This window comes from Artemia franciscana, chromosome 4, assembly GCF_032884065.1.
Source record: "Artemia franciscana chromosome 4, ASM3288406v1, whole genome shotgun sequence".
NCBI lineage: Eukaryota > Metazoa > Arthropoda > Branchiopoda > Anostraca > Artemiidae > Artemia > Artemia franciscana.
In genome coordinates, this window is record NC_088866.1 from 37548918 (window position 1) to 37562182 (window position 13265).

Below are 13265 nucleotides of genomic sequence, written 5' to 3' on the forward strand. Positions count from 1 at the left end.
CGTAGAACTTTGTTGCACTGTTGACAGTCATAACAGAAGAAACTAGCAAAGTTGGGCTCGACATCAGCTGGAGCAAACAAAATCCTGTTAGGACTTCACATATCTTAGCTCCATTCTTTTAAATGATGGATAAGTCAAGAGCAAAATCAATACACAAGTCCTAAAGGCAACTTCTATCCTAGAGAGACTCAACAAATTTTGACGAAACCTTGTTCTCAACCACCTCACAAAGATGAGGATATTTATGTATCTTTAGTCATACTCATAGCACAGTCATACAATATAGCACAGAAACTTGGCCAAAAGCCACCATGACTTTGAGGAAGCTAGATGCAACCCAATCCAAAGGACTCCAAAAGATAGAGGAACTTCACTAGTACAATTTCATCAGCAATACCATCCTCCTGTCCTGTGCAATGCAGATTCTATTCTCCCTACAAGTTGTGCAATACATACTGGGATGGTTCAGCCATCTCTTCAAATGCCTGAAGAAACCGTCTGTTGCATCAAATACAATTTCAACCCCATGGCTGCCAGGAGGAAACAACCATGCAGTTGTCTAAGAATTAGTCGGTTCATTAAGTCTATATCAGTTCCTAAGCAAGACAGGAATAAGACTTGAAGATGTACCCATAGCTGCTGAAGACCAGGTATACTAGATGGCAATTGCTCTCTCAATGCTAGCACCAAGTTACCAGGAGAATTAAGTCAAGTCAAGAGTTCGTTCCTGAATAAAAAAAAAAAACAGAACTGTAGATTTTTAAGACCATGTAAATTGGATGAGAAAAGGTATGAGATTCAAAATACTTTTCTTGTGCCTTATTTGAGCAGGAGATCTAATTTTAAATGTTTTACTTTGATAACACAATGATTGTTAAAGATCATTGCCTTCTGGAGTGAATTGGAGTGGAGATAGTTGTTTCAAAGTATCTTCCCAAGAATTATTAAGACCCTGGATGTATCCCTGAGAGTTGCATTCACCTAACTCAACTACTTTTAAAGATAGCAAAAATCACCTAAACCAGAATTGGTAAATATTTACATTTTCATATAGTTTGAATAGAATGAAAGTGAATATATTACTTCATGTCTTTTTTATGTTCTTCCTAAATTAAATTATTACCCTTGAGCAAAACCATATTTTGATCCCTTAAAAGGGCTAAATGGCTCAAAACAGCCAGTAGTAACCAAACGTTCAAGATTGTTTTTCAAAATTTTAAGCCCTTTACAGACCCTCAAATATGATACATTTTTAAACTATTTGAGATACAGCTTATATACATCTGTTAGCATCAATCTTGTTAAAACCAGTTTACCTATAAATTGAATCGACAGTGACAAAATTGAGAATCAATAATGCATGAAAAATATATAATATGGGCTATATATTTGGGTAAGGTTAGAAAGGACAGACTGGATTAAAATTGGATTCGTAATGAAAACAAGTTTTACATTTGGATTCAGAATGAAATTCTGATTCTAAAGGTAAGTTTGTTTCTTAGCTATCTGAACGTTCATTAATATAAATATTTATCATAGGCAATGCAATAGCACTCCCTAAGTAAAGAGCAATATGGGCAAAATGTTTTGTAGCAAGGCAATTGGGGTTGACACCCCCCACTCAGAGTTTCAGGCCAGGGATTGTACGTTTTGCCCAGGGGACACATAAGCTTTTTATGGAAGGGAGTCGCTGGGTAAGCTTTAGAGGAGGTTTATTTGAATGAAAATTTAAAGCTCTAGTTCTCTTTTAAGAGACAGAAGTGACACCCTCTTTTCCCAAAACAAATCTGACTGAAATTATGAGATGGCTATTTTGTACAAAATAGTCCAAAGAGCATATAACAATGGCTTCAGGGTGGACCCAAACCCTCCAGAGCCCAGGGGCAGAGTTGTAAGTTATGCCCTATGCATAAATGGCTTTTATGGAATTGATGGTCACATAAATTTCAGATTGGATGGGGCTCATTTGATTGGAAATTGCAACTTCTAGTACCCCTTTTAATAGTCTTCTTCTTCCTTATTCAGCAGACGAATAAGATAGTCATAAATGGATGGAGGGCAACCAGCCCCTAACCCGCAAGCCAATCATTCCCCAAAACAAATCCATTCAAGATCTGAAAAGAACTATTTTGTTCAGCATTGTTGAAAGGTTCAGTAATTATATTTTTGAGGATGACAAATTTCCCAGAGTCCTCAGGTTAAGGGCTGTAAGTTATGCAATTTGTTCATTGTTTATATATAGTATGTTATTAAGAAAGGTATGCATGTCTGAACTTTATTTTCCAAAAAGACAAAGGGAATTCAGGTGAGGCTTTCAAGGAATGTTGAGGGGAGTGTTAAAAACATCTTTAGTTTTAATTTTCACATTTTAATGTAAGCTTACATATATATATATATATATATATATATATATATATATATATATATATATATATATATATATATATATATATATATATATATATATATATATATATATATATATATATATATATATATATATATATATATATATATATATATATATATATATATATATATATATATATATATATATATTTCTGGTGTTGTGCTGAAGACAGTCCTTGGACATATGGCCAAAATATTCACTGAATTGATTTCTACTGTCTTTGGAAAATGTCACTATTATTTTTAAGTTGTGTTTGTTTGATATGGAAAGGGTGTGTGGTCTTTGTTGCTATTTGTACCTGTTTGTATTTTGTGTAATAATCCTCCTGGTTGTAATTCTTTATGTATAGTTTCCAGTATTTCTTTTTTCTGTTCCAGACCTTTTTAATTTCTTTTGTAATATATGGGAGGGTTTTCAGTTTCCTTTTCCAATTTACAGAAGAGTGATTTTCAGTAGCTCCAATTAATATTTTTTTCATAGTTGACCACGACTCTTCTACATGCATCCATTCAATAAAAGACCAATGACATTGTGCCAATTCATGACTAATTAGACTGTGACCAGTATACACATGTTATTTCAAATTCCAGTCTATATGGGTACAATCTTAATCTGTAACCTATGGGTGTGTGATCACTTGCTCTGTATGGTGGTAGGGGGTCAATACTCAGTATAGATTTTGAGCCTTTACTAGCAGAAGATCAAGTAATGAAGGGTTTTGACCTTCTCTATATCTAGCTGCAAAACTGCCAGATACAGGGAATGGTTGAATAGACATTCCAGGAATAATTTAATTAAACTCTTTTCTGGGAGCCCTGACCAATTGACCCACTGAATATTCAGGAGATTGAAGTCATCAACAATACTCATATTGCCTTGATGCTTTATTTTATTGTCAGTTGATGTACAAACAGTAAGAAAAGAACAGCTCAAGGCTGGTGGAACTGGGACCTCTGTACATGCAACCTACATGAAAGAGCTCAAAAGGTAAGAGAACTGAAATACATGCTTGTTTAACATATGGCTCATAGTTTGAATCAATATCAATGTCTTCTTCCTTAAGAGAGCTTCAAACATATGCTGCTATTCCTCTTCCTTCTACATTAGATAAGTTGGTGATCAGGAATATGGATCTGAACATCTCCAAAGGGGTTATAGTCCACTTAGGTTTTATCTTTGTAAACAGCATAAGCATCTGCTTTTTATGTTGAGAGTATATATTTAATTTTATGGAAGTTTTACATTTCACAATCTATATTACTAAAGACAACTTTTAGACCATTGCTTGTTGCTTTTATTCTGGCTATGTGTGTCATTATTTGGGTCATTAGATACTCCAGATTCAATGCTGCCATTATTGAAACTATAACTAATGAAAACACTTTGCTTGGAGAGTACTATTTGTTGATCTTGCACTGTAGAATGATCTGCTTAATTCATCAGCAGAACTTATTTCAATATTAAGAGATGCAAGGCTATTTACACTGTTTACCTGACTTTGAGAGTTGTTTAGATCATATCCATTGCAGTGAATGCTGCAATGGTGGGAAGTTTTTTCCACATTCTTATTACCTCTTATGACTAAATCTCCTTTGCCATTGGTACATCATGCAAGTAGCTCTTCATACAAATTTACCCTCTTTATGTGATCAGAATTAGACATAATTTCTAAGCTGAATCCAATACAAAATTAAATTAAGCAATATTATTTGGGTCAGGATTAAACATTAGTGAAAAAGTTTCTCTAACATACAAACAGCAAGCCAAACTGGGGATTGTTATAGAAAAAATTAGTAAGATATAAAATATTTGCTTTCTATGAAAAATACTATACCAATCAAAAATGAACAGAAATTAATTTAAAAAAGCTTAGGCACAAAAAAGAAATTGAAAGATAAGTAAAGAGCTCCATTAAACCAAGAATGACCAGAAATAAAGTCAAATAATCTTTCAAACATGAAAATACTACAAATAGCCATCAATAAATATATGAAACCTACACAAATAGAAATTAGGCTAGAACAAATAGCCAAGCCAAACTCAAAAAAAGCAAAAATAAACATGAGCAGTGCTGATAACCCCCATGTCTTCTGAAGACCAGAACAGAATTTGCACAGTAAATGTTTAGTTTTGTCACAAGCTGTCTAAAGAGGAAACTAGGCCTATGTTTGCAAAGCACCTTATAGGTAACATTACCTGAATAGCAAAGCATATTAGTCAATGAGCCCTATAGGCAGCAGGGCAAGGTCTGTATTCTATATCTATTCAATAAAACATGTTTGAGGTTGTTTTTTTTCAGTTTTATGGCTTTGTTGAATAAATATAGAATACAGGCCTTGCATGGATTAATATACTTTGCTCTTTAAGTAATGTTACCTGTAAGCCAGCCAACTTTATGCATTTTTAGTGTAGCTGGAGGGGGATTTTAGAAAGCTAAAAAATGGATGCACTTCTCTAATAATGACAAAAAAACAACATGCAATCAACAGAATCTTGTTATATGCAGTAATACCCACTTTAGACAGCTTGTGATGAAACAAACATTTACCATTTGCACTTTACTGAAAAAAACAAATGACTGTGTTAGCCTTTATACACATCACTGAAAGTTTCATTTTCCTAACCTAACCCCTTTCTGAGATAGCCATAAGTCACTAAAGTAGAATTTTACCTTATTCTGATATTAGAATATTTCGAATGGGTTCTATGCACACAACAAGAATAAAATCCTAAATGCATAGGCTTAGCCTACCATGATATCATCCATCATTTCCTGACTGAACATCCTCTTCTGAACTGACAGCCTTTGAAACTGATCGTCTAGCTTTAACTTCTTTTCCAAGGCAACAAGATTTCGTTTTATTTTCTTCTTGTCTTCTTCATTCATTGTAGCCCAAGAGAAATTCGTTGTTGTCAGAGAGGGATGATGGAGTAGGCTATACAGAATTGACTCTTCACTTCATACAAGAAAAATTTGACTTTTTCTTCTGTTTCTTCAAATAAATCGCACAGATTCACTCGCCAGTGTCTCCGATAAGGAGTTCCTACAAATTTCTACCAGAATTTCTTGAAATTCTTAAAACCGTGCTCCAAAACATTCTACCAAAACTGCGAAGATAGTTAGAGGGTTCCGGTGAACAAGTGTAGGAATCGCTTAAACGAGCTTATTTCGAATTTACCATATTAAATACGCTTATCAAACAGTTCGTGGTAACGAACTGTAGTAAGGAGCGACCCGGATCAATAGTAACCAAAACTCAAAAAATGGAATTTTGATGCCAATAGTTACATCAAAAGAATTGCATTTTAATGCTGATTTTAAATATATAAATTTCATCAAGATTAGTCTTACCCGTCAAAAGTTACGAGCCTGAGAAAATTTGCCTAATTTTAGAAAATAGGGGAAAATACCCCCTAAAAGTCACACGATCTTAACGAAAATCACACCATCAGATTCAGCGTATCAGAGAACCTCATTGTAGAAGTTTCAAGCCCTTATCGACAAAAATGTGGAATTTTGCATTTTTTGCCAGAAGACAAATCACGGATTCGTGTTTATTTGTTGTTTTTTTTCCCAAGGGTGATCGTATCTACTTAGTGGTCCTAGAATGTCACAAAGGGCCAATTCTAGCGGAAATTAAAAGTTCTAGTTCCCTTTTTAAGTGACCAAAAGAATTGGAGGGCACTTAGGCCCCCTGCCACACTCATTTTTTTCCAAAGTCACCGGATCAAAATTCTGAGATAGCCATTCAACATAGTCGAAAAACCTAATAACTATGTCTTTGGGGACGACTTACTCCCCCGCGGTCCCCGTGGGAGGGGCTGCAAGTTACAAACTTTGACCTGTGTTTACAGGTCACTGGGATGTGTACAGACGTTTCCAGGAGGATTTTTTTGGTTTGGGGGGAGAGTTGAGGGGGGGTTTACGTGGGAGGATCTTCCCATGGAGGAACTTCTCATGGGGGAAGAGACTTTCAGTGGAGGGGGCGCAGGATTTTCTAGCATTATTTAAAAAAACAATGAAAAAATAAATATGAAAAGTTTTTTCTACTGAAAGTGAGGAGCAGCATTATTACTTAAAACGAACAGAAATTATTGCGCATATGAGGGGTTTACCTCCGTAATACCTCGCTCTTTACGGTAAATTATTTCCAGTAATTTCAACTATTTATTCTACGGCCTTTGTGATTAAGGGGTTATTCTTAAGGAATTGGGACAAAATTTAAGCTTTAGTGTAAAGAGCGAGGTATCGACGAGGGGTGATCCCCCTCATATACGCAATAAAACATACGAATATAGAAGTTCGCTACGTAAGTTAATTCGTAAGTTACGTATATTTTTTACTTATGAAAATGTTAGTAAAAAACTTAAAGTTATAGTTGCCTTTTTATGTAATCAAAAAATTGGAAGGCAACTAGGCCTCCTCTCTCGCTCCTTTTTTCTCAAAATCTTCCAATTATAACTATGGAAAACCCATTTAGCCCAAAAAAATTAATATGCAAATTTCGTTTTAATTATTTATGCGCGGAGAGCCAAGATCAAAAAATGCATTAATTTAAAAACGTCCAGAAATTAAACAAAAAAAAAGAAGTTTTTTTTTAAATGAAAGTAAGGAGCGACATTAAAACTTAAAACGAACAGAAATTACTCCGTATATGAAAGGGGCTTTTCGTCCTCAACGCCTCGCTCTTTACGCTAAAGTTTTTTAAATTTTTAAGAAGTCGAGTTAAGAGAAAGGGTCAAACTTTAGCGTAAAGAGTGAGGCGTTGAGGACGAAAAGCCCCTTTCATATACGGAGTAATTTCTGTTCGTTTTAAGTTTTAATGTCGCTCCTTACTTTCATCTAAAAAAAATAGTTTTTTTGTTTAATTATAGCACAAAATTGAATAGTAAACTTTTTTTTTCAATTGAAGGTGAAGAGCAGAATTCAATCACAAAAAAAGTAATTATTCTCTAAATAAGGGGAGCTGCTCTGTCTTCAACCCATCTAATTCCAATTGAGCCGCCCTTATATTTCAGGTGTTGTTCCTAAGGAATTGGGACGCAAAGTAATAACCTTAGCAAAAAGAGCGAGGGATTGAGAAGGAGGCAGCCCTCATAAACGGATTAATATATTTTAAAAGAATCTTAGGCTTCAAGGATTCATTTAGTTCAGTCGTACTGAAAGGAGATTTAAGCTTTTTACCTTAAGTTGTGTTAGATTGGTTAGAATGGTGATATTCTGGGAGAAAATAATGAGACTACCTAGAGTTCGGCTTCTTAAGGCAGCTTATATAGAGAGCTTGTAGGACAGCAGACATAATTCGCAGCCAAATCAGGTCAAGAAAATATTGGATCTTTGTGGCCTTTCAGAGATGTGGAATGAAGGAAAAGCTCAATGTATGAAAGCGTGTCAGTATAGAAGAAACTCCAGCGAATCCTAGATGACCAAGAAATCCAAGAATGGCAAGCTCATAAGGACCAATCTATGTCTTTGAGGGTTTTTTCCAAGCTAAAGACTGTTGGGGGAGAGGTTTATTTTAAATTTGGGTTGAATACAGAGGATTTGAAGAATTTGTCGTTGATAAGAGGGAATAGTTTGGATTTAGGTTAGAGATGGAAATTTTTGGGAAAGTTCCTCAACATTTCGTCAGATTTTCATCTCAGTATCCTCGGCCTTCGTAGTACTTGCAACAGAAGCAGTAGTTTTAGAGGTAATAGTGACAGCAGTAGTAGTGGCGGTAGTTATATTAGTAGTGCGTGCAAATATTGACTTTAAGGTCAATTGATCATCTCTCATATCATTTTGCGAAATTTCCAAATTAATATACTCAGTTATTCTTGAGTTATGCCTTAAAGTATTAAGTTGTAACTTTCAAGGTATGTTAAAAAGTGATTGGTGGGAAACCTGCTCTCCTCTCCTCCTTGCCTTCCTAAATAATAATGAAATTTTTTTAATTGTTACCTTGTTCAAACTAGACAAAACGTCAAATCGCTTTGCTTCCAGGGCACGTGTACCTGACAGGGATGCCAGGGATGCCCATTTAGCTGCAATCCCCCCCAAAGACATATCATCAAAATTTTCGAATAGCTATCTTGTTAAAAATAGTAAAAGTCAAATGACTATGTCTCCAGGAAAGGCGAAAAGCCCCTTAGCCCCTCCGACAAGTATTCTAGATTATAAAGATTGCCCATTGTTTATATATTCAAGTTCAAGTTCTATTTATTTTCATAAAATAACAATAACAAATACAATATCCCAAAGGGCTCAATGGCCCGTTATTTGGGAAACGGCATACAATAAATAAAGAACCATAAAAACCTGTCATAAACATACTAAACAACATCTAGATATAAATATGTAGGGAAAAGAAACCAACTCACCGGCAGTCCCCACGAAACAGCGACCCTCACATCACCCGATAATAAAATACAAATTAAAATTCTCGCGTCATCGAGGATACAACACCAACAAAACAACAACCCAAAAAAAGGAAAATATAATAATAAATAAACCATAAGAAACATCTAATAAGAAGCCTTTAATAAGAAACTTTTCATCTGTCTCTTAAAGGAGCCAAGTGTTCGTGACTGCCGGATCTCAGCGGGAACCAAGTTCCAAGCACGTCCCACAGTCACAGCCAGGCCGAAATCTGAACGAACCGAGGGACTAGCTGGAATCATCACATCCTCCCGGTTATGAACGATATATAAATTTACTTCCCCTACTAGTTTAAACAGTCCCGAAAAACAACATGGGAGATGTCCCTGGAAATATTGATATGCCAACGAAGATAGAGATAAAACATAAATATCTTTAATTTTGAGGAGGTCAAGAGGAGTGTGTGTAGCCGACTGGAGAATTTTTGCCGCTTTCTCATAAAGATTGTGAATAGGAGCAAGTACCGAGGGAAATGTGGACATCCACACAGACGAACAGTAACATATATAAGGGTAAATCAGAGAAAAGTATAAAAGACGGAGGATAGGGAAAGGAAATAAACGCTTTAATTTTCGGATGATCCCAAGTCCACGGGAAATTTTCACTCTTATTATTTGAACATACCACTTAAATGATAAATTTTCATCCAAAAGAACTCCCAGGAATCGCACATATCGATCCGGGGGATGACTTATGGAGCCTCTTGGTGTATGAAGCTCAGTAATTGTGGGGCAGCTCACACCTTTACGAGAAAAAATAAGAAGGTAGGACTTTTTTACATTAAAAGTTAGTTGATTTATGTCAAAACAAAAGAGTATTTTCTCAGTCATTGCTTGAAGCTTTAGAATAAGAGATGATTCGTCCGGAGCTGCAGCACCTAAAGTAGTGTCATCTGCAAATGCTATTAATTCTTCTCGACTATCAGGTGTGAACACCAACGTACTCAGAGAGTAAGATTTGTGACACAATCCACAGCAAACATTGTTAATTGGGGTGTTAAAAAGTCGGTAGAGATCGTTCACATATATGAGGAAGAGGGTTGGCCCAAGAATAGAACCTTGGGGTACTCCGTATTCAATTGGAACTTTTTCGTCTGTAACTTCTGTGGCGATAGATCTGTCAGTTAGGTATGATGAGAACCAAGACAATGCTTCCCCACGGACACCAAAATGACAAAGTTTACCAATGAGAATCTTATGTGTAAGGCTGTCAAAAGCTTTCTTTACATCAAGAAAAATGGCTGCAGGAATAAGATTAGTGAAACACAGTTTCACAGGAGGACTGTGAAAAGGACACAGTTGCAGTATTCAAGAAATGGTTAAGAGAAACTTTAAAATCATGCTAAGAGGAAATTTAAAAAGGAAATGCATGGCCATCCCCTCCTCTTGGCCGTTTATTTACCCCTTTTACAGTGATTTGAATCTTAAAAGGCCATTTTATTCAAAATAGTGACAAGGTCTAATAGCCATGCCTCCGGAGATCCCAAGTCCCCACATCCCCCAGGGCAAGGATTTTAATTACCCATTCTAACATACAAGATTTATGATTGGAAAAGGGAAAAATGTTTGATAATATGTGCGTCTAAAAAGACTAAGGGTATTAAGTTAAAAATTCAGGGAATGTTGTGGAGGATGCTGAAGAAAATTAAAATACACTATCTGCATCCAAGTTATCATAAAGGTGTATCTACAATATCTTAGGAAAAGGTACGGGGATTAACTTGAAACTTTTAGGGCCAATACTACTATGGCTGCAAATGCAGCTGGTTGCGACTATGATCGTGACTATTTCTGACTGTAACAACTTGCAACTCTGACTGTAACTGCTGACAACTGCTACTGTATCTACTTGCGACTGCTTTCGGGGAATGTTTAGAGGGATGTTGAGCCAATTCTAACATACCATCAGCAATATCTCAGGAACTTTTACGGCAATAAGTTGAAGCTTTTAGGGTAAGCTTAACAAGGATTGAACCTTCAAGGAATGTTGAGGGGGTTGTTAAAATAAATAAAAAGACACTATGTGCGTCCAGCTTATCAAATTAGTATATCCTTAAAGTCTTCTGAGTGGCTATGGATCAGAATATTCCGTCGAAAGATACTATGCAAATCAATCAAAAACATATCTGTCAGAAGGACGTATCTGAAACATCCCAGGAATGTATAAGATCATTTTGTTGAAACTTTCAGGGAATAATAAAAGGGGTGGTGAAATAAATCAAAAGAAAATAATTAGAATTAATAAGTAAGAATCGAATATTCTAATTCTTACGCAAAACACACTTAAAACTGGAGAAATATTCGTTATACTTACCAATAACGAACTTTAGAAATTAATTAAAAAACTTCCCGAAAAAAAGTTTTTCAAAGAAAACTAATGAGTCATATTAAACTAAAGACCAGTAGAAATAAATTACTGAAATAATTCAGACTCAAAATGATCAGAAATTAAAGAATAAATGAAACTCAACACGAATAGAAATTAAAGGGGCTGAAATTTTAGGGCCACTAAACTTCAAATAAGAAATCGAATGGTTATAACCATTTTGTTATTTTTGGATTATTTTCTATTAGAATAAAGTAGAAGGTGCAGTTGGAGGTAAGGATAGGCAAATTGAATCCAAAATTTTGCTTCATACACAAGAATTATATCAAGATGGCACGAATGATGAATATTTTAAAGCGAATTCCTCGAAATTTGTGAAAAACATTGCGATGATTTACTAGCGGTTCACTTGTTTCGCGAACTCCGAGATATGAAAAAAATAATTCAAGACCGACATATTTCTTTTAAAAAATATACAGATGTGTTAGAATTAATTCTGTAGTACAGAGATAAAGGAATCTTCACAAACACAAGGGTTGCCTATCAAATATTAGCAGCGGTAATTAAAAATCCCCCTAAATGGTTCCTAAAAGTTTCACCTTATTAACATTAGCGTCATTAGTTACAGTAATTGTAGTGGTAGCATTAATAATATATACATACTGCCTTCGGGCCAGTTCAAAATGCGTCACATCTTACCCTCACAGGTCAAATTAATAATGCAAGCCGTTCTTGAGGTGTTGCTTTATTACTTTTTCGAAAATCTACATACTTATTTTTTGTTTTAATTTAGTTCAACATCCGCCTAAACATTCCTTGAAAACTTCACCTTAATACCCTTAGCCTTGCATAGTAGTAGAAGTTATAGTAGCAGCGGTAGCACTAGTATGCGCGTAGCACCTTTGGTATCTTCATCATCCTCTTCGAAACACGCTGAAAGCTTCAACTTAATATCATCAACCGTTCTTGAAGCATTGCTGATGCGTCCTCTTGACAACCTGTGTGCATATAGTGTGTTCTGTTTGAGTTTAATAAAGTTTTGTTATTCCTCAGTTTTTTCGCCTCAATACACCTAGCTTTAGTAGCAGTAGTAGCAGCAGTACCAGCAGTAATAGTGGTAGCAGTAGTAGTAGTAGCGGTAGAATTAATAGTAGCAGCCTTAGCTTTATTGGCAATAATAGTAGTGGAAGTAGTAATAATAGCAGCAGCAGTAGTGATATGAATAGGAGCAGTAGCAATAGGATGCAAATATTGTCTTTCGGTTAGTTCAACATACCCCACAGCAAGCATTATAAGTCTCAACTTCATGCACCAAACTGGTCCTAAGATAACCTAAGACAAACTAACGCCCCTTGGGCAGCCTGCAGACAGACGGCGTGTTGTGCTTCAATTCACCTTCCTCCCTCTGAATTCCCTAAAATTGTCACCTCCATACCCTTAGGAATAATTATAATAGTAGTCATAGTAGTATTAGCATTACTACAAGGAGTATTAATAGTAATAGCACTAGTTCTCGGATCAGATCTAGTTCTCGGATCACCGATCCGGATCGGATCGGATCTTAGTGAAACTTGATATATATAGGGTGCTTGAATAGGTCTGGAAATTAATGCTAAGAAGACTAAGTCACTAAGGCTAGGAATAAATGAAGATGAAAAGGTGACGTTGGGTAACAAAAAGATGAATCAGATGGGTAGTTTCACTTACCTTGGTAGTAAATAGCGACAAAGACCACACTGCCTTTCCATCACAAACACCAAAAACAAGAAGAACAATAGGGAATTTCTCAAGACAGTGTGAAACAAATTAGAATGAATATTTTGGCCCTATGTCCAAGGGCCGTCCTCAGCGATACAAAAATATATAAGATGAAACAACTTACAAGAGGATCAAATCAATAAAACTAAAGCAACAAGTTTTTCAAAACAATCCCAGCATCCTTGCCTCAGTGAAGTTCAACCAGGACTCTACCAGGAGTTAACCAGGAGTAAGTCAATGAACGAAAGTCAATGAAAGCTATGCAGGCTTTTTTGTTGAATTCCACTGTCTTCTCAACGATCTGTCTAACCGTGTAAATCTACTCAGTGGTCGATCTTCCTGGCATGAATC

At 35.7% G+C, this 13265-nt stretch overlaps 1 protein-coding gene across 1 annotated transcript in view; it reads right to left on the bottom strand.

The window, feature by feature from the left end:
* Positions 1-5397, bottom strand: part of LOC136025759 (uncharacterized) — a 29120-nt gene extending 23723 nt beyond the window's left edge. Inside the window, exon 1 of the mRNA XM_065701746.1 lies at positions 5163-5397. Within this exon, the coding sequence (XP_065557818.1) occupies positions 5163-5297 (135 nt within the window). The 5' untranslated portion in view covers positions 5298-5397. The remainder of the gene's footprint in view (positions 1-5162) is intronic.
* Positions 5398-13265: the final 7868 nt, after the last annotated feature.